We start from the raw sequence: 19,504 nt of genomic DNA on the forward strand, positions 1-19,504 counted from the left end.
TGTGTCTCTATTTAATATATAAAGTATATTAAAGTCTTTATACATATAGAGCAGAAGAAAACTATGCAAATAAAAACATTCAATCACAAGTTTTACTCATACATTGTCTACTAGACATATTATGATTCTTCATGTGCAATTAAGGGGCTATAAGTAAAGAGGCATTTGTAATATTTGTATCTAAAACTCAATAGTCTCTTCTACGCAACAGAAAACATCTTTTGTGATTAATTAATGTTAAAAAAAAGTTTTTATTTTAATTATTTTATCCCTACGCAACGTTACGGGGTTAGCAAATTATCTTATTAAGTTTATGTGTAGCAAATTAAAGTACTTACTCAAGACTAGGACTGGGCTATAAATCGATGTATCGAGACATTTCGATTTAACGCATATATCGGCAAGACGATACAGCGACTTTCATTCAAGGCGATGCATCAGAAATCTGATTTAAGCCGTCGAGTAAAGACAACGAGCGCAAAACGATATAGCGATATAAGACACGCAAGGATATAAGAAAACGATATAGCGATATAAGACTCTTCTCTTACGTTCCGATGTTGACTCGCGCTGCGGAAGACGATGCTCGTTTCGTTATGTTGAAATGGCCTTGATTGGTGAGCTGTAGAATCAGAATCAGAGTTTTGAGAACACATATCGTTATATCGCATGTTCCTTTTCGCACCTCTTAGCTTTTTTTTTCTTTATCGCGACTTTTCTTGTAGATTATTTTCAGTGGGACTAACTTCGAGATCGCCGATGTTACCTTGTTCTGAAGGCAATCTATTATTGAAAAGAATATATAAAGAAGAGTTTCTTTATTAATTAGATAAGTTTTTTTAAAAAAAAAACTTCTTTTTATTTTTAAATGTGAAAATTATCGGCAATCTAATTTGGGAGCCCATAAAGAATTGAATTTGTTAGGTTATTTTTTTACTTTCTTTTAGTTTATTAAAAACGTTTTGGATGAAACTTCTAATAATTTAATGAGTTTTTATTGCTGATTTTAAATTTATAAATCTTGTTGTTTTTATTTTTAGAAATAAAGTTAAAACAAAATTTATTTTTGTCATTTGGATTTGGGCATAAGTCAATCAACTTTGTTTACACTAAAAAAATTTGAAAGGTTTGCGTATTTTATTCAATTTTTTAAATCATTTAGCACTTCGTTTTATTAGAGCATAATAATTTTTTTTAAAAAATATTCTTTTCATATTATTTGTTAATTAGCTAAATATATTATCGAATATCACAATTTTTTTTTTAAGAAATTAAATCTTACTTTGTTTTTAGTTCATAATTCCGTCATTATTTAATTTAATTGAATTGAATTATTTATCTGAAATGATAAGATCCTGCAGTGGACTGATCGTTAAGACACGGCTCCCTGCAGATCACCGAAGTCAAGCATCACTGGTTGCGGTCAGTGTGCGGGTGAGTGACCACTTGGATCAGTCTGCGTAGGGACCGAGGGTGTGCGGTATTGGTGCTCGTTAAACTGTTCTACCGTAAAGTGCTCGACTTCGCGTGCAGGTCGTCGAGCTACCGAAGCGGGGGTGCCATCCCATCTGCAGAGGATCAAAATTGTGATGGCATGTCTTCGGATCATCCTCAGGGATGTTTCCCAGACTGTCGCCAATAGCCCATTGTGCAGCTCTAGTGTGACGTAAATGAACTATAATAGAACTATAATGACTGAAATGATAATAAAAAATAGTGTTTTAAAAGCGTTTTTTTTTTTATAAAATTTATTTAGCACTTTGTTTTAAACATACAAATAATTTTTAACGTTTCATTTAGAAATTGAACATTACGATCGAACTTAATAATTATGTAATTATTTATGCATAATAGTACAAGAAAATATTGATTTCTAAAAAAAGTTTTTATCACTTTGTTTTACGCATATTATGAATTCCTAAACAAACATTTCAATAAATATTTTAAGTAAGATTTGTACATTGTAGTCAATTTATTTAATATCTTAAGCAAAACATATATATCTTCAAATTTATAAATTGATTTAAATCAATCTGAGTATGAAGTTTTGATAGAAATCTGACTTTCTGTGCCTTACAAGTAAATGAAATTCAAAAATACTATATCGCGATACATCGCTATATCGCGATGCAAAACTGACGATGCATCATGATATATAATTTCTAATATCGCCCAGTCCTACTCAAGACATTAAATTTGTTTCTTGTTCTAAATTTTAAATTTGGAGAAGTCTATTCTATCCAAATTTAAAACTTGGTCCATTTAAATGTATTTATAATTGTCACTTTTTTTCTTAACTTTTGTTCATCACTTTAAATATTCTTTCCAATATATGTAGGAAAAATATCTTGATGTCTGTGGGAGAATTAAAGTAGCACAAAATGAAATCTACTGTGCGTGAACAAAATTTTTAATCTTTTAAATTCGACATACAGTTTTTTTTGACTCATAGTTTTTTTTGACTTGTAGTACACTATTAAATGTAACTATTTAAGAATCACATAAATATTTTATAGGCTAACCATATTTATTAGAGAACTGCATAATATTTTTCATACAGTAAATAGTTTAAATTTTGAATGATATTATTCAGTCGAATAATGAATGACATTTTTGCTGATTATTTAAAAAATGTTTTTTTTTTCTGTATTATTTATTTGAATTAAGTGTAGTTTTAAAGACACATAACTTGAAGTTGTTGTGTAGTGAAGTTAAAGTGTACCTCATTCTTGAATTTTAGCCTATTATTGATCAATTTGTTGGACAAAATATTGATATTGAAGTCATGGATGAAGACCAAAGTAGTAAGGATGATTTTCTGGGAAGGTAAATTTTTTTATTTTCATGTTTGGAGTTTCTAATTTGCCATTGTTGTTTTTAGGCATTAGTTCATTGAACATTTTTATTTCTTTTGAAAATTGCAAGTGTTTTTAGTTGTATGAAGGAACAATATGGAATGAAATATATTTAGTGACTAGCATTTTTTTATTAGTTACTTTTTAATTACTAATATACTTTTTTATTTCTTTTTTAGAAATTAATGAAAAAATATGTTGCATGAAGTCCTAAGCTTTTCACTTAAATGTTTTGTTTTAATTTATTATTTCAAATTATCTTTGCTGTGGAAGTTTCTTATCTTTTCATAATAATCTTAAATCTTTGATCTATAATTAAGTAATTACATTATGTTTTTATTTAAGCTTATAGATAAACTATAATATAAACTTTAATTACTCTAGTGCTTAATGCCTATAGGACTTTTTCGTTGAAGTGATTATAATTTGGTATTGATATTTAAGTTTGGTTTGTGCTTAGTACGAACATGAAACTTTTTGTGATAAATGGAATCGATGTTTTGCTTAAATTTTTAGTTGCTAAAATTATTGTGTTGAGTACTATTAAAAGGTGTTATATTGATAGACACGAAAATGTTACAATTTTGTTTACTTAGTTTTCACTGAAGAAAATGTATGTTTTATTATAAACATTGTATATCATTTTTATTTGTTTTGATACACTTTGTGTTCAATATATTTGTTTTCATTTTCAAATACTATTAATACCTAATTTATGTTGTTTGAACTGTTAAAAACTAAACAAAATATAGGAATGTTTCTTCATACATTTTATGAACATATAAGTTTATGAATTCCTCTATTAAATTTGTTTTGCAGAGTATCTGTTGATATATCAAAATTGGTCAAGAAACGAGATATAAATGCTGTAAGTTAAGTGTTTTAGTATTATTGCCCATTAATAACTGATTTCTCAAAATTTCTTCTTGATTTCAAGAGTTTATAATGTTAAATTTTGCTATTTAAAGATATTAGTTAATGAATTCAGTCAATGAATTTTGCTCTAAACCAATTAACCTTTTTAATAATTCTAATTCCTTTTTAACAACTTTTTTAACCTTAACCTTTTTAATAATTGGTTTTTGAAAATTTACTCCTGATGTCCAATGAAAAAGGCAGGGGTCTGTCTTGGTTTTTCTGAGAGGTACTTATTTTGTGAAAATTTAGACATAATTTGTGAAAAATAAAAAATTATATTAAAAAATCAACACAAAATATGGTAAAATTATGGATTTATTGTTTCTTAAGGGACAAAAAAATAAAAATTTAAGAAAAAGTATTTTGTGAAACTACCGTTTTTCCTAAAGTTGAATTTGTGAAGGTAACAAATTCGACCTGGATAGACCCCTGAAATGTGCTTTAATTTAAACTCTTTAAAAATTTTATTTATTAATTTTAAATTATTTACATACTAGTGGTTACAATTAGAAGATACAAAATCTGGTTCTATAAATATACAGTCAACTTGGTTGACTTTGAGTGACAATGCTGATGATCTTCCTCAGGTAAAAAATGCATTTAATTTCCATATTTTCTTTGTTTTAATAATTTTTGTGTATTAAAATTTTCTTTTTTTTTAGCAACTTATTGAAATAAGGAACTTAAATCCCAGATCAACTATGTATTCTGCTGTTTTGCTTGTTTTTCTTGACAGTGCTAAGCATTTGCCTGTGAGTAAAATTTTTGAATAATTATGTTTTCATAACTAGCAGACTTATTATTTTTAATCATGTTTACAATACATTTTATTATTTCATTTATTATGTAATTTTTCTTTGTTGTTTTTATGATTACTTTTGTTTAGTTTACAGTAGAAATCTTGATATTTCTCATCATAGAAGCCTTTTTTCCCTATCTAATACATCTAAGAAAACTAAAGATCAGAGCTTCCCTCTAGTAGCTCAGCAAAGTTCAGATCAGTTAAAAGAAATCACTCTCAGTAAAGTGTTTCTGACTTTACAAAAAACGTTGCACTAATAAAAAAAATATCCATTGTATTTGTCTCCAAACCTCATAAGTTATATCAAAATTTTATTTTTCAAAACTTTAGTATTACTATAGTTTTCAGACCGAATCAGTATTTGTTATTATTACCTGAGTTTGCTTCAGTTATTGTGCGGCTTTGAGGAGATCCCCTCCAGACTAAAGGTCTGGGGCTGTCTGCTGCGCGAGAGATCATTTCTAATGGGAGGTGCAATTCTAGAATGAAGGTGTTAATTGGTTTACTCATGGTGACCTATGCCAAGAAAACTATTCACCTGCACCTTTATTCTAAGTGACTATTCCTCGTAACCATAGTACCAACCACGACGAGATACTTATGTCTGGAGGGAATCTCCTGAAAGCCCCACTATACTAGTAATCCATTCATATATTGTTAGAATGTGTTATTTTTCCTTGTTTTCTGCAAAAAATGCATTAAAAAGCCCGTAGGGTTAGAAAGAGGTTTAACCGACTGTCCCATTTGCAAGCTTAAAAATGCTTTTTCAACTGTTGTCATTTGCTAATGGAAAACAAATTTTCCTTTTATTATTTAATGAGAAATTGCACATAGAGGAGAAACTTTTATGCAAACTTTTGCAAGTGCAAAATGCATGATTGAAATATAACTGCTTACTTTAGAAAATATGATTGACTAATGATGTGAGGCTCAAGAAGTATTAAGGAGTTATCTAGTCATTTTTGATATTTTTATGTGCTATAACTATTGCCTAGAAAATGCAATAGAATGTTGAAATATTTAATGTTTTGTTGTTCTAGTAAAAAAGAAATCCAGAGATGATGATGCACCTTTATTTGGGTTGGGTAATGTTTGCAATCACTCATCAATTCAAGGATGATTCTAATTTATTAGAAGCGAAACACATCTGCTGCATAAGAATAAAGTTCCCTTATAAATTTAAACACAGATTTTTATATTTTCCTTCAGAATGTTATTGGATAACATTAAAGTTATATAGATGAATTTATTAAAATTAATAATATTTTTACTATTTTTTTTTCAGTAAAATCTTTTAACATGAAGCGTGCCTCTGATAATTTAGTTTATTCTATTTATTGTAGACATGATTTCATTGAAACTCTTTACTTCTAAAAATTTTTTTGTGTTTCCAGAAATTTAGGATATAAGGGATTTATTGTATATTTTTGCAGAGTTATTTAATTGGTTCCTTTCATTTTTTAGAATGTAAACAGGGGAGCTGAGGAACCAAGTGCACAAGTTCAGTTGACTGTCACTGGATTTAAAGAGACGAGTGCAATACGTCCACATACTAACCATCCAGTTTGGGAAGAGGCTTTTAGATTTTTGTTACATAATCCTGAAATTCAAGATTTAACAGTTGAGGTTAGTTAAAATGCTTGTAAGCGTGATATGTTTCTTTTTTAACATAGTTTAAATTACTAACGTTAGATTATGTTATAATTTCTAAAATGTCACATGAGTTTGTTGCTCTTTTATAAAATTAATTTAGTTAATTATAAATTTAATTTTTTTACTAAAATTTTTTTCTCTAAACTATATAGGTTGTATAATTCTGAAAGTGTTTTTTTTTAATAATCGAATTGTATATATTTATAAAGAAATTTATAAATATATTAAAATATTAATAGTCTAAAATATGATTCTTTAATTTTAGTTATAATTATTTCATTTTAAGGTCTCTGACACCAAGTCAAATAAACCTATTGGAATGACAAGGGTTCACCTTTGTCGTTTGCTTAGGGAGAAAGATATGCAGTTAGAAGAACCCTTTCAACTTCTTGGTGCTGGGCCTAATTCAAAAATATTGATGACTCTTCAATTAAAGGTTTTTCTTTTAATATTATTGAACTGAATCTGTACTGTTTGTTCTATTTTGCTTTAAGTATTCTGCCACTTAAATTTTTTTTGTTATATTCTACATTGATATAGTAGTATGATACTACTTTGGTAGTGTATTACATTCAATATTAATATTGCTATCATATTTTAGCCTATATTAGAGAATGTTTACTCATTTTTACCACATATAACTATACTAGAACATGAGAGAAACTAGACTGTTTTGTCAGGAAACATGTAAAGTCTCACAGGAGCATCATGGAGGTCATAGGGGTTTGCAAATAAATCTGTGTATGTTTGCATTAAAGCTAAATTAAAAATAAGATAGGGGTTTAATTGCTTTATAACCACAATACTGCTAAATTGATCTATCATGCATTATACTATGGATCTGAGTCAGTAAAATTCACTAAAATATGAAGTTATTCATAAATTATTTTGTCTCATATGTTCTTCAATTATGCACTATGTAAAAAAAAAAAATTTAATTACCTTATTACTTTGTTTGTAAAATGTATTGAGTCAAAGTGCAAGAAATTCAATACTGAAATTTTAAGAGGCATTGAGTCAGTTGGCGGCAAAAGAGGCATTCATTGGTAAAAAGTGTATAGGGTAGAAATATTCTTCCAATTTTGCCCATTTGCTAAATCACCGATGGGTTAACTTTTATTGCTCTGTTTTGTAAAAAATATATTTTTTTTTAAAAAATTGGAAATTATAACTGAGATTATCTTCCTCATTAAAAAATACTTTCTAGAATTTTTAATACTTTTTATAAGACAGCAAGAAATTTAAAGCATGCCCTAAGTTTTTGATGTTGTTAACACTTATGGTGTGAATTAAATTGTGTGATGAAGTGAACCATAAACTGTTATCTCACAGGTCCACATTTTACAGTTGATTCTAGCATCATCCATGTATTATGGTTCAAAATAGTCTAAAATATCTTTAAATCATTTTTTAAAGAAAAAGTTACTCATATTTAATCGATTGTTGAATGACTTTTTTTCAAATAAGACTGAATGAAAAATAATCTTCAAAATATTAATAATCAATTATGTGTAATATAGGATATGTGTAATATAGGATATGTGTAATATAGGTTATGCGTAATATAGGATAATCAATCATGCAACATAACTTAAGTAATCTCTGACATTAAAGGAAATATTTTTCAGATTTTAGTTCCGTGTGCTGCTTCTAATTTCTCAAAAAAGGAAGGAATTTCAAAGAAAGAAAAAAGCCCAGACAAAACTGATGGTAAACCAAAATCAAATATGGATTTACCTGATATTCCTGATATCACACTCAGTGCTCGTCCTTTAAGTGCAGCTACTCCAACTATTCAAGATATGATTCAAACTACTATAATTCCCGCAGTTGATAATATAGAAGTTAGAGGTGAAAAGCCTGAAATTCCTCATCAGTCATCTTTGACTAACGCATCTCCTCCAGATTCACCATCTAGAAAGTCTTCTCCAGTTAAAACTCCATCCCCTATTAAAAAAAAGGCTTCTCCTCCAAGGTATAAAATGAAGATTTATTTTGAAAAATAATTTCTAATCTGCATACTTGTATATTTCATATTTGATTACAATCCGCACAATTAATAAGATAATTAGGAAATAGTTAATAATTTATAAAGTAATTTTTTCTTATCTCCAGATATAGAAAAGAGTATTTTAAAATGTTAATAAAATAATTGTCGTTTTATTTTTTAGTTTACTCTGCTATTTTTAACAAAATTTTATTCTTATCCATTTAATTAACCTTATAATGTGACAACTTCTAACATTACTGATACAAATTGAATTTTATAATAGAAAAATGCTTGTTTATGCTAAAACTATTAAAAAAAATGTAATCAAATACGGGAAAAAATATGGAGAGCAAGTTATAGTTACCTCTGAATTTTCTCATATCCTAAAAAAGGTAGAAATTCTTTTTTTAAAATTTTTTTGCAATAATTGTAACCTAATATGTCATTTGCCAGCTATGACAAATTTTGTTATAAATCATTATAATTTTTTTTAAACATTTTTGTTTCCTTCAATATAAATGAGAAATTTCTTCAATATTGATGTGAAATTTATGCTTTCTTACATATAACTAAAAATCTTGCTATTTTTTCACACTAGGAATAAAAAGCATTCTATTAGGAAGATAAAAAATATTATCAATTTAAAGTAACCAGAAATTTTAGAGCAAGAATCAAATTTATTGTTTTTAAGAATATTTTATTTTGTGAATAACAGGAGCAATATTTTAAAACAACCTTATTTTTTTACTGGCAAAATATCTAGTGTAGGAATTTCCCAATTAAATACATGTTATAGTCAGATGTTAATATAGAGCATTACTTTTTCCTATCAAGATAATTTTTAATGGTTAAAGGCTTTCTATTGTTACTTCATTTTCTAAAGCTGATATTTGCAGCTTTAGAAAAAAGTAACAAAATATCTTGTTTCTCTATGTTGTTATAAAGGAGTTTAGTTGCATTCATACATAAATATATTTATCATAATTTCTATAATTGCTTTCATTTTTAAAATTTATATCCTTCTGTCGAAGTATAATGACTCAAATTTTTTTCAGTCTTAGTGGGGATAGCATAAAAAGTAATAGGAGCGCTAGAAGTAATTCTGGAATAATCAAAATACAGCTTACTTTACGATACAGTATTCCTAGGAATAAGCTTGTTGTTGTTGTCCATAAAGCTAAGTAAGGATAATCAATTCATTTTCTATTTCTTCATTTTTGAATTTAATTGTTTTTAATAAAAAAATTTTCTAGCAAAATATATAAATTACTTATAAATATTTTAGCACTAAATTTAAGGGAATTGAGAAATAAAATATATCTTTAAAAAGTATTTAACTAAATGTAATAATTTATAATACTTAAGTGTTAATTGTGTTATGAATGTGAAACTACCTAAACATTGATATAATAACTACTTGCTCTTAATTGTTTTTTTAAACATCATTGTATTAAATAATTGTTTATTATATTATTTTCTTAATTTTGTTTAGAAATCTACCATATAAAGAGGGTGAAGACAAGCCAGACCCATATGTGAAAATCTATATGACTCCCGACCGTAATAAGGAAACAAAGCAAAAAACCCAAGTCATCAAGAATACTTGTAACCCTATTTTTGATGAAACGTAAGTTCTTAAAAATTTTAAGCTTAAATGAAATATATGGTGGGAAGAGAAAATTAAGCTCATAAACTTTTACTTTGATGACCAGTTGTCCCCATCATTTTTATCCCAGGCAATTAAGAATCCTTGTTAAGACATATTAAGGACAAGCTGAATTTTCATCAGCTGTTTTACTTAATGAGGGGAGTATTTCTTGAAAAGTTTCTGCCCCTTCTCCTTCCTCATCCCCTCTATAAATTTTATTTTATATAAAAATTGCAATTAGGATCATATCTTCACCATGGTTTACTCTAAATTAAATTTTATTCCTAAAAACCTATAATTTGTTACATTTCAATTTTTCAAAAATAATAAAAACATACCATCTATCTCCATGTATAAGTTGATTCTCTATTTTTGATCACAAGATAGCAAATTTCTGGTGTGTGGTAACCACTGAAGTAACCACTGGTGTGTGGTAACCACTGAAAAAAACAATTATTACAATTTCTAAATTTGAAAAACATAAAACATATTAAGTTTACAAAATGTTTTGTATAGTACTAGATATGATACTAGACTGGTGACGAAATGTATATTCAAATGTTAATGTAAAATCTTTTAAAAAGTGTGGAATTTTGAATTTTTTGAATGGGGGTAAAGATAAATTTTTGTGTGACTCAGCAGAGGAGGATGAAGTAAAAAAACCATTGCAGAGTTAGATCCATATGACAATACTTGTAATGTTGTTGAATCTGGTACAGATGATGTTCTGGAATCTTTTAATTTGTAGCTTTATGGTATGTTTTAAAAGTTCCCATTGTGTTATATTTTTTAAAATACCCTTAAATAAATTCTTAATTTTTATCTTAAGATAATTTGAAGTATGGTTTCAAGAAAAAAAACCTTTATATGTCTAGAAAATGTTAAAAATAGTTTATTGAAAGGTTAGTAGTTTCTTGAAGCATATTAAAAATAGTTTCTTGAAAGGGGTGAGTCAGTTTGATTGAATGGTTAAATGAGTTATTCAGTTCTATATCATTGTTTAAAATGCATCGGGATTTCACAATCAGCAATTGTCAAACTTTACTGTTTTATAAGTAAACCCCTATTTTTTACGAAATTTTGGTGGTTTGAAATAGCGACTTATACACTGGGATATACGATTATATTTTTATTTGTATTTGTAGTTTTTTTAGGGAGTGGCACTTTCATATATATCTCAAAAAATTGATAAACTATAATTATTAACTCTAATAATAAATATTTGTTTATTACCTTTCAAACAACATGTATGCTTCTATATATTAAACAACCTCCTCATTTATCTCTCATCCTCCTCTTAAGTATTAATTTTACATACATTTTTAATTCTGATCAAATTTCTGAGACTATTCATTTGAAATTTATAAACCTTATACTATTTTATTACTAATAATAAAATCTTTAAAATAAGCTTTTAAATTTCTCAAAACCCATAAAATTTATGTAAAAAATTGATTCAATATAAAAGGATCTTGATTTGAAATTTTTATTTTTTAATTTTTTAGAAAACAGCAATTTTAAATTTGATAACATTGCAAAAAACTGATAAAAGATAGTTTATTATTTATTTTCATTGAAATTTAAGCCATGCTTAATCAGCATTTTACGGTATTTAAGATCAAATTTATGCAAGCCAGATTGGAATTTTTACATGACCGAAGCATGCCAGGCAAAATAATTTTCAAGCCCCACTGGATGCTATTTGTAAATAATTTTTCATGTTATTCAATTTAAATATGTAGCAAAAATAAGTTAAAAATGGTTTTAGTTTAAAGCATTTTTTTGTAATGTTATAATTAATAATTATGATTCTTTAAGCATATTTTTGAGGAGCTAGCAGAAACCCTACAGTTTCCCCTAATGAATTAGTTTAATTGTTTAAAACTATTGTTTTTGTTGTGTTATTTTGAATTGAAGTTCTCATTTGTTTTTTTTCTCTCTTAAATAAGTTTGGTGGTTCTTTTTTTTAAACTTCCTATAGGCTTTCTTTGTTATTGTTTTTATGTGTTAGAAAACTGCTCACATTATTTTGCTTTCATGATGAGACAATGATATGAGCTGAGATGACAATGAGCTGAGACAATGATCTTATCACCAGTTTTATTTTAACAAGGATTAACTTTTTTGGCAAGGATTATCTTTTTTGGAAAAAATATTGAAAGTGTTATTAAATGCAGCACTTGAAATACTCTGTAATGTTTTCCTGTTCAACACTTAATTTTCCTTTATGGTCTGTGTTACATTTGAAAAATAAGTACCATTAATTTTAAAGCTTTTCCTGCTTAAGTACTTGCAATTACGATTTGATTGTAGAACCATCTTTAATTTCTGAAAATGTTATGGAGCAATACACACACAATGGTATGAAACAGTATACAAAATCATTTTTCCCATATTCATTAAATCTTATTGCTGGATCACTTAGAAAATTGTCTTATAAAAGTTGTTTGCTAGATAATTTTGTTTTGTTATGTACGTTTCATAAGTTGGACACACCTATATTGCAGTTTATACTTGTACTTATGATATATTAAGTTATTACTGTTAAAACTTTATTTTAAATTGAAATTTTTAGGCTTGAGTTTGATGTCAATCTATCAGAAGTAGCAAATTATTCATTAGAAGTTACAGTTGTTTCTAAAAGTGGCTCTATGTTTCCACGTGGCAAAACTTTAGGAAAGTCCGTAATTGATTTAACAAATCTGGATCTTAGTAAAGCTTCAACAGAATGGTATGTTGTTTGTTCTTCAAAGATTGTTGTGTTAAAAGTTAAAACATAGCTTATAAATTACAATTTCTTAAGATTACTCTTACATGCTCTACGCATTTTTCATGTTCCTTGTCCTCATAATTAAATTTATTATATATCTTCTGTAGTAAGTAGGAAAGTGCCAATTTTATTACAAGGGTAAGTCTTAAACTCAGCAAGAATAATTGTTTAAGATTAAAAGGTTGTGCAAAAGTGAGATATTATATAATAGTATACTATAAAATAGTATAGTGTTGTATGTTCAGCCTGAAAAGTCCTGCTTACTTCGTTATATGATTCGTGTTTAGTATCCTGATTCCAATAGTTTACATTGAATATATATGATGCAATTAAGCTATTTAAAAAAAAAATTTAAATTTTAAGTTGTTTTATCAATAAAGAACCTTCTGCTAATAATGATCTTTAATTATTTTTAGGTATGACTTAGATGCTGCAGATTAGATGATTTTAGTTTAATGCTTGACTCCTGAAAGCAGACATAATCTAGATAATATTCTTCATTGCTATTTCCTTAGCTACATACTTAAGTCATGTTTTATCTATCTTTATAAATACTGGACCAATATTAATTTTTTTCAACTTTAGTTTTTTCTTAATATTCTTTGTAATATCCTATAATTATGCTACAAAGCACATTTTATTATATTACTGATGTTATTTTAATTTTTTCCAATTTTTGAAACTTTTTGTCGTATGTTTTCCTAATATGTTTTAATATTTTATTTTGAATATTTTCTATTATTAAACAAAAAATTTATGAGGATATTATATTAATGATTTATTGAGGTCTGGATTTGTTAATTAAAATTTATAAATGGAGAGTTTTTTTTATATGAAATTTTGAAATTGTTTTTGTTTATTTACACTTAATCTGTTAATTCTTTAAGTGTTATACAAGAAACTTTATATCTGGTTGTATTTTTTGCTTCAAAGAGACCAGGTTGTATCTTTTGCAACAAAAATACAGTCATATTTGTTTTAAAATAGTAATGCATTTATTCCTTTTGTGAATGAAGAATCTATCTAGAATGTATCTCATCTCTTTGACTAGTGAACAGACTTGCAATTTTTTTACATTTATCAGATATAAATGTGTCACTATGCAATGTTTTATAAATGATTTATGACTACTTCCAATGTGTATATTTCATTCACAGTTATAAATGAAATATAACAAGCTTAACTATCAGTTAAATTTCAGTTACTTTTAATTTTTTTTCAGTTACATTAGTTTTCTTCAGCTTCTATAAATTGTGTAATTACAATAATAAGTGGAATATATAGTGTTAGATTGCTACGAAATCCATGTGCCTTTTTTCTTACTATTTCAGATGCTATTTCTAAATATTTACATAACAATTAATATGAAATTTTATGCTATATATTATTTTAAAGCTCACACAATGTCAATAGTTGAGCTGATTTAAAAAAAAAATTATCTTGAAAGTTTAGCAATCTTTTTCAAGTTTCGATAACTTTTGCAATTGATTTGATAAATATTACCTTGAATGTTGAAACAAAGTGCATAAATTACAATTACTTAAGTTTCCATTTCAACTGTTATTCTATATTTGTCATACTCTGTTGTATCTCAGATCTTTTAAAGGCAGCTTTATAGTATCTTCAAATCATTATACAACTATTTATATTTTATTAAGCTCTTTAAGTGTTTTTTTTTCTTTAAAGCAATATTAAGTATATGAAATCATAAATGAGGTACAGATTAAAGATTAAGAAATAAATTAAAATATTCTCGATGGCTGTCGTATTGCAGGAGAATCAAATTAGGTATAATCTTAATTTAGTTTCATAAATTTCAAATGTTTTACTTTGGAAAATTAAAATGTTTTCTTAAAGAAGCAATTATTTTTTTTATAGTTATTGATCATATTTTCAAAACTACAAAATATCATGAATTGTTAACCATAACCATAAATAAAACGAACCGTTTGATTTTTTAATATGTTGTTTAATAAATAGTAACTATGTTAATAAATTGAAAATGTTTGAAAAGGTGCATAAATTTTACCTCATGATAGCTTTGTTGATGTTCTACTAGTGGTCTTTGGGTATTGAATGACCTTATTTAGAGTGTTCAAGTGTTGTTAGGTAAAGTGTATCTATTGCCCAAATTGACCAAAATGAAATATATATCTGTTTTATTATAAAAACAGAGACAAGAAAATTGACAAGCAGTCTTTTGAAAAACAAATTTTTCTAAAAATATATTGTTAATTTTTTTCATTATATTATAAAATTAAATATCTCATACACACATTTTGGAAACTAACTTCTTTATGATATATTTCTAAAAATTGATATTCGTTTCAAAACAGTTTTTTTTAGAAAATTTAATATTGAGTTATTTAGAAAAAATAATATTGTATGAGAATGTTAATAAGAGAGACTGAAATATAGCTTAAGTGTTCAATGTTTTTTTTTTATTTGTATTTTCTGAATTCTTCAATACTATAGTTTTTATGCAATAGTGTCTGCAGTTTGTTAGAATATTATGTTGTGAAATGTTTAAATTATTTTTGGCTCAACAACCATTGTCACATTTTGCCTAATTTTTAAAAATGTAATCTTTATTGAGCTTTTTTAATATTTAAATTTGGTTCCTGATACTCAGTTTATACAACAGGTAGAATGATTTTAGATTTTTCTTGTGCCATATAAAAGTAATTTTTATTTTGTTTAGTTTTACCTTGGTGTGAAATGAATTGTCTTAGTTTTAAAATTATAATTACAATGACCTGAACTTTTATTGCTCGTAATGGTTCTTGGGAGTTTAATTATAAGTTAGGAAATTGAAAAGTTCTAACTCAACTCAAGGTATTTTAATTTGAATAAACTTCTTTTATTCATATATATTTGTTATTTTTAGGTGTAGTTTTATTTCTTGTTTCACTCGAATTTTATTCAAAGTGTTCTTTTTCTGCACATAAAAGATTCAATTCAGTCATTTATTTTATTATTTTTGTGTTGAGTCATTGTTTGTGTTGTGAAGTGGATCCATTTTTATTTCTTTGAAAAGAATTTAAAATTATTCCTGTAAATTTTTCTTGTAATCTTGTAAACGTTACTATTATATGTTTTCATGTTTTATGATTTCAAAATTTTTTGTTCATTAAATAGTTTTGGAAGCTGTGTGTTGTACATATATTTCAGTTACTGTTTTATAAAATTTGAATATCTTTATTTTGGTGTAAAACATTCAATGATTTTTTTAATTTGCAATAATTCAATCATGTATAAATATAATATTTTGTTAATTTTTTATCATCATATTTTGATATTCTGTATTGTTTGGTTTTTCTTTTGTTTATTGAAATATTTTAAATTGATGTGATGAAACTAAATTTATAAAAAAGTACAATCTATATGCTTGCTCATACGTGTTTTGCTAGAATTTATTACTTAATTTTAATATTGCCGTTTAACGTCTGTATTATACCTATTTTAACATAATATTTTATAGTAGTTTTTATCTATTATGCTTGACTTTTTGATGTATTATTTGTTTTCCTACTTATCTCATTGTTGAGTGTTATATTTATCTTTTTAATACTTAACATCCTTTATATTAGCTTTTCCTTTATAGTCTTGAATGAAATAACTTTTCTTTCTGAGAGTTATAAAAAGTTTTTTGATCACCAATTATAATTTTCTCATATCTTTTCTAATAATTATTTCTTAGTTACAGAACATAAATAAATAATTTTCAAACTTATGTTTATTAACAATATTTATGACCGATTATTTTTCTTCAAATAGTTCTGCTTAAAAAAATATATATATGAAAATAATATAATGCCTTTTCTATGTTGAACTAAAATCAATGTTGTAAAAAGTATTTTCTCTTTAAACTTTTCCACTCCTGGAAGAAAAAGTTGATTCTTATGAAAAAAGTTTGATGTATTAAAAACAATTTTTTGCAGAAGACAACAAAATTTGTTTTATACCACGTAGTTTAATTGTATGTCGTTTAATTGTATGTCGTATATCGTAAATATTTTTTTAAATACCAGAAAAATGAAACTAAATGTAGCAGTAAATGTCTTTGTAAGTTAAAATTCTTCTTGTCTATTATTTGTTTATATTTTATCCCATTTTCTGTAAAGAACTTTAAGGTCTACCCAATGAGTCATATTATGCAATGCTTTTTGGTATTGAAATGAATTAAGCAGCTCTCTTAAATATTCAAAACTTAAAATGCATCGGTAACATAATTGGAAGAAAACATTTTATGTATAAAATAATTAGTTAATACGTGTTTATCATAAATAGTAATTATTGCAATTTTAAATAAATATCTTATACTATAAGTTATTTAATATAAAATAAATAAATAAAAAAAAGTACACAAGAATGTTAAATTTTATTCCTGTTCTAAAAAATAAATTAAAACTCAAAATTTTTATACATGCCTTAGTTAAACCTTTTTTTTTTTTATAATTCATTAATCACCAGTTAGTTTATAAGATATTTGAAGAATCTGACATTTGAAAATTATAAAGTATTTCTACCCAAATTTTAAGATTTTTGACTATTTTAAAACAAAGATGTATTTTCAGATGTATGAAGACATATTTTAAGATTACCGAAAATTGATTCTGAAGAATTGCCATTTCTATTTTTTTTTATGAATTACTTTTTTATATAAAATAAATTCCAATGTATTTAAATCACATCATTCAATCTCCTTCCAGTGCATGTTTAGAAATGAAAATTGTATCTTATTTAATTTTTTAGTTACATCCAGGGCTAAAGAGAATAGAAGGGCTAGTTCACTCCCCTCTTAGAGCTGAAGCTACGATTTCCCTCCTCATGACGTCACTGTGTCCACAGATCTCAGAGATCGCAAGCAAAGATATGATAACTTTGCATCTTTCTGTTTGTAAATTTGTAAAAATAAGTTAGACTTTTTCTGGTTATTAGCTTTCAAACTTTACGTAATTAGTACATTATTTCCGTTCATAAACATAGTTCAAAAAAACTTTCTTGGTTATTATATTAAAAAAAATACCATTTCAAACTTATAAAAATGTTTTACTAGCTGGCGAAAATGACACTATAAATACTTTACCTATTTTAAAAAGTTCAGTTTTAACTTTAATTATTAAGAAAAATGAAAGCATATATCGACACATTTTTTATCTACATATTCTTTTATAACAATAAGTTAAGTTAAATTTAGAATCCCTGATTTTAAAATATGTCGTTAATAGCTAATTACTGAAACAAAATAATAATTTAGGTTCTTAATGACATTAAAAATTTTGCAATTGTTTATAGATATTTAAATTTACGATGATATAATTTATAGATAATTAAATTGAAGACAATATAATTTTTTTAAAAAAAATAATAAATATTTAGAATAACTACATTAAAAAATATGTTATGAAATTAGGAGAATTTCAACTACATACTATATATTTTATTTATACTTTTTATTTACATTTTAATTTTCTTTGACTTTATCCATTTTTTAATTCTTTTCACCTGCCTTTCTTTTTGAAGTAACGAGGCGGTTTCTATTTAGATAATGAATTTTTACAAAAGTTCTTAACGACAGAATAAACATATTGCTGTTTTATATTAACTGTGTCATTTCGGAATCCATTCTTTACATAGTTGTTCATTTACTTTAGGGAACACGCGGAGAATTATATTTTTTACTTTTGTTTTTGTATCAGAATTTTTGCAAGTTGCAATCGCGCAAACTGGAATTTCAATAATAGTTTTAAATTCTTGTAAATTCACTGCAAAAACTGAGGAAAGTCATTATAGAAAATAACAAATGTCTTAGAATATCTCACAAAAAGAAATGATCCAATATTAGTTAGAGCTAGTAAGGCCGAACGCTCCTTTCTTGAAGTAAAAGTGTGAGCTTTGCGCCAAAGTGACGTCACTAGAGAAAATCGGAGGATTGGCGCAGTGAGAGTTACTTCAAAGGAGTGAACCAGCCCTTCTATTCTCTTTAGCCCTGAGTTACATCACCAGCTTTGAAAACAATGTAATTTAGTTCTATTTATTTTGTGTATTGTTTTGATGTAATATATTGAAACTACATCTAGCAGTGCTGAAATAAACACCATTGAGTACAAACCTATAAGTGATGACAACACCAACACACAAAATATCTTTATACTTCTTCACATTATAATATCTTCAATAGTTTGTGGCTCACAGTGCAAGCAACTGTTGTTAGTTAAAATAGAAAAAATTCATTTATATAATTTAACTGATTCATAATACAGGGTTACCACAGGTGACAAAAATATGACTATTTGCAACTATTCTCAACCTCAGGCAACTATGACTACTTTTTTGCCTGAAAAGGCTATAAAAGCATCTATTTTTAGGAAAAGGAGACTATTGGGAGACTTTTCTATGCTACTAGCAATGTTTTTTTTTAGCATAAATTGGGTTGACAACCTGTAGCTTCTAAAAAATAAAAAAATATTGAATTGCAAATTTGAGTCATAATTTTTTAATGCGCTCAATTTGCACAGATTCCATTGTGAATCTATTTTGTTTCTTAAACGCCTTTTCAACAATTATTGCTGTCAAACTCGGCATGATTTTAAAGAACTCAAACTTTACTATGATGCGTGAATCTCAAATTTTAGCAATCATTTTTTCAATATATATGTATTTTTTCTTATTGATGAAAGGAAAAATTATGTGAAAGGGAAAATTAATAGAAAGAGTATTTTTTTTTTTTGACAAAAAATTATTTTTCTGCATTAATTCTAACATTTAAAGTATTTAATGTTCTTCAAATATAAATTTTTTTTTTTATATAAAAATTTAGTGCTAGAACACTAACGTTTTTTTAAAAGTTATCATATTGGCCTTC

The 19,504-nt window shown here is 26.1% G+C and overlaps 1 protein-coding gene across 3 annotated transcripts in view; it reads left to right on the forward strand.

The window, feature by feature from the left end:
- The window catches only part of Esyt2 (extended synaptotagmin-like protein 2), a 48,513-nt gene extending 34,442 nt beyond the window's left edge, over positions 1 to 14,071 (forward strand). For all 3 annotated transcript variants that reach the window (XM_087155131.1, XM_087155129.1, XM_087155130.1), the window contains exons 11-21: positions 2,741 to 2,826; positions 3,675 to 3,723; positions 4,271 to 4,360; positions 4,436 to 4,525; positions 6,040 to 6,201; positions 6,515 to 6,664; positions 7,857 to 8,203; positions 9,274 to 9,399; positions 9,711 to 9,845; positions 12,442 to 12,597; positions 13,053 to 14,071. In XM_087155131.1, the coding sequence (XP_087011257.1) occupies positions 2,741 to 2,826; positions 3,675 to 3,723; positions 4,271 to 4,360; positions 4,436 to 4,525; positions 6,040 to 6,201; positions 6,515 to 6,664; positions 7,857 to 8,203; positions 9,274 to 9,399; positions 9,711 to 9,845; positions 12,442 to 12,597; positions 13,053 to 13,077 (1,416 nt within the window). In that variant the 3' untranslated portion in view covers positions 13,078 to 14,071. The remainder of the gene's footprint in view (positions 1 to 2,740; positions 2,827 to 3,674; positions 3,724 to 4,270; positions 4,361 to 4,435; positions 4,526 to 6,039; positions 6,202 to 6,514; positions 6,665 to 7,856; positions 8,204 to 9,273; positions 9,400 to 9,710; positions 9,846 to 12,441; positions 12,598 to 13,052) is intronic.
- Positions 14,072 to 19,504: the final 5,433 nt, after the last annotated feature.

Source organism: Parasteatoda tepidariorum, chromosome 11 (assembly GCF_982258835.1).
Source record: "Parasteatoda tepidariorum strain Cologne lab strain chromosome 11, Ptep-v5.0, whole genome shotgun sequence".
NCBI lineage: Eukaryota > Metazoa > Arthropoda > Arachnida > Araneae > Theridiidae > Parasteatoda > Parasteatoda tepidariorum.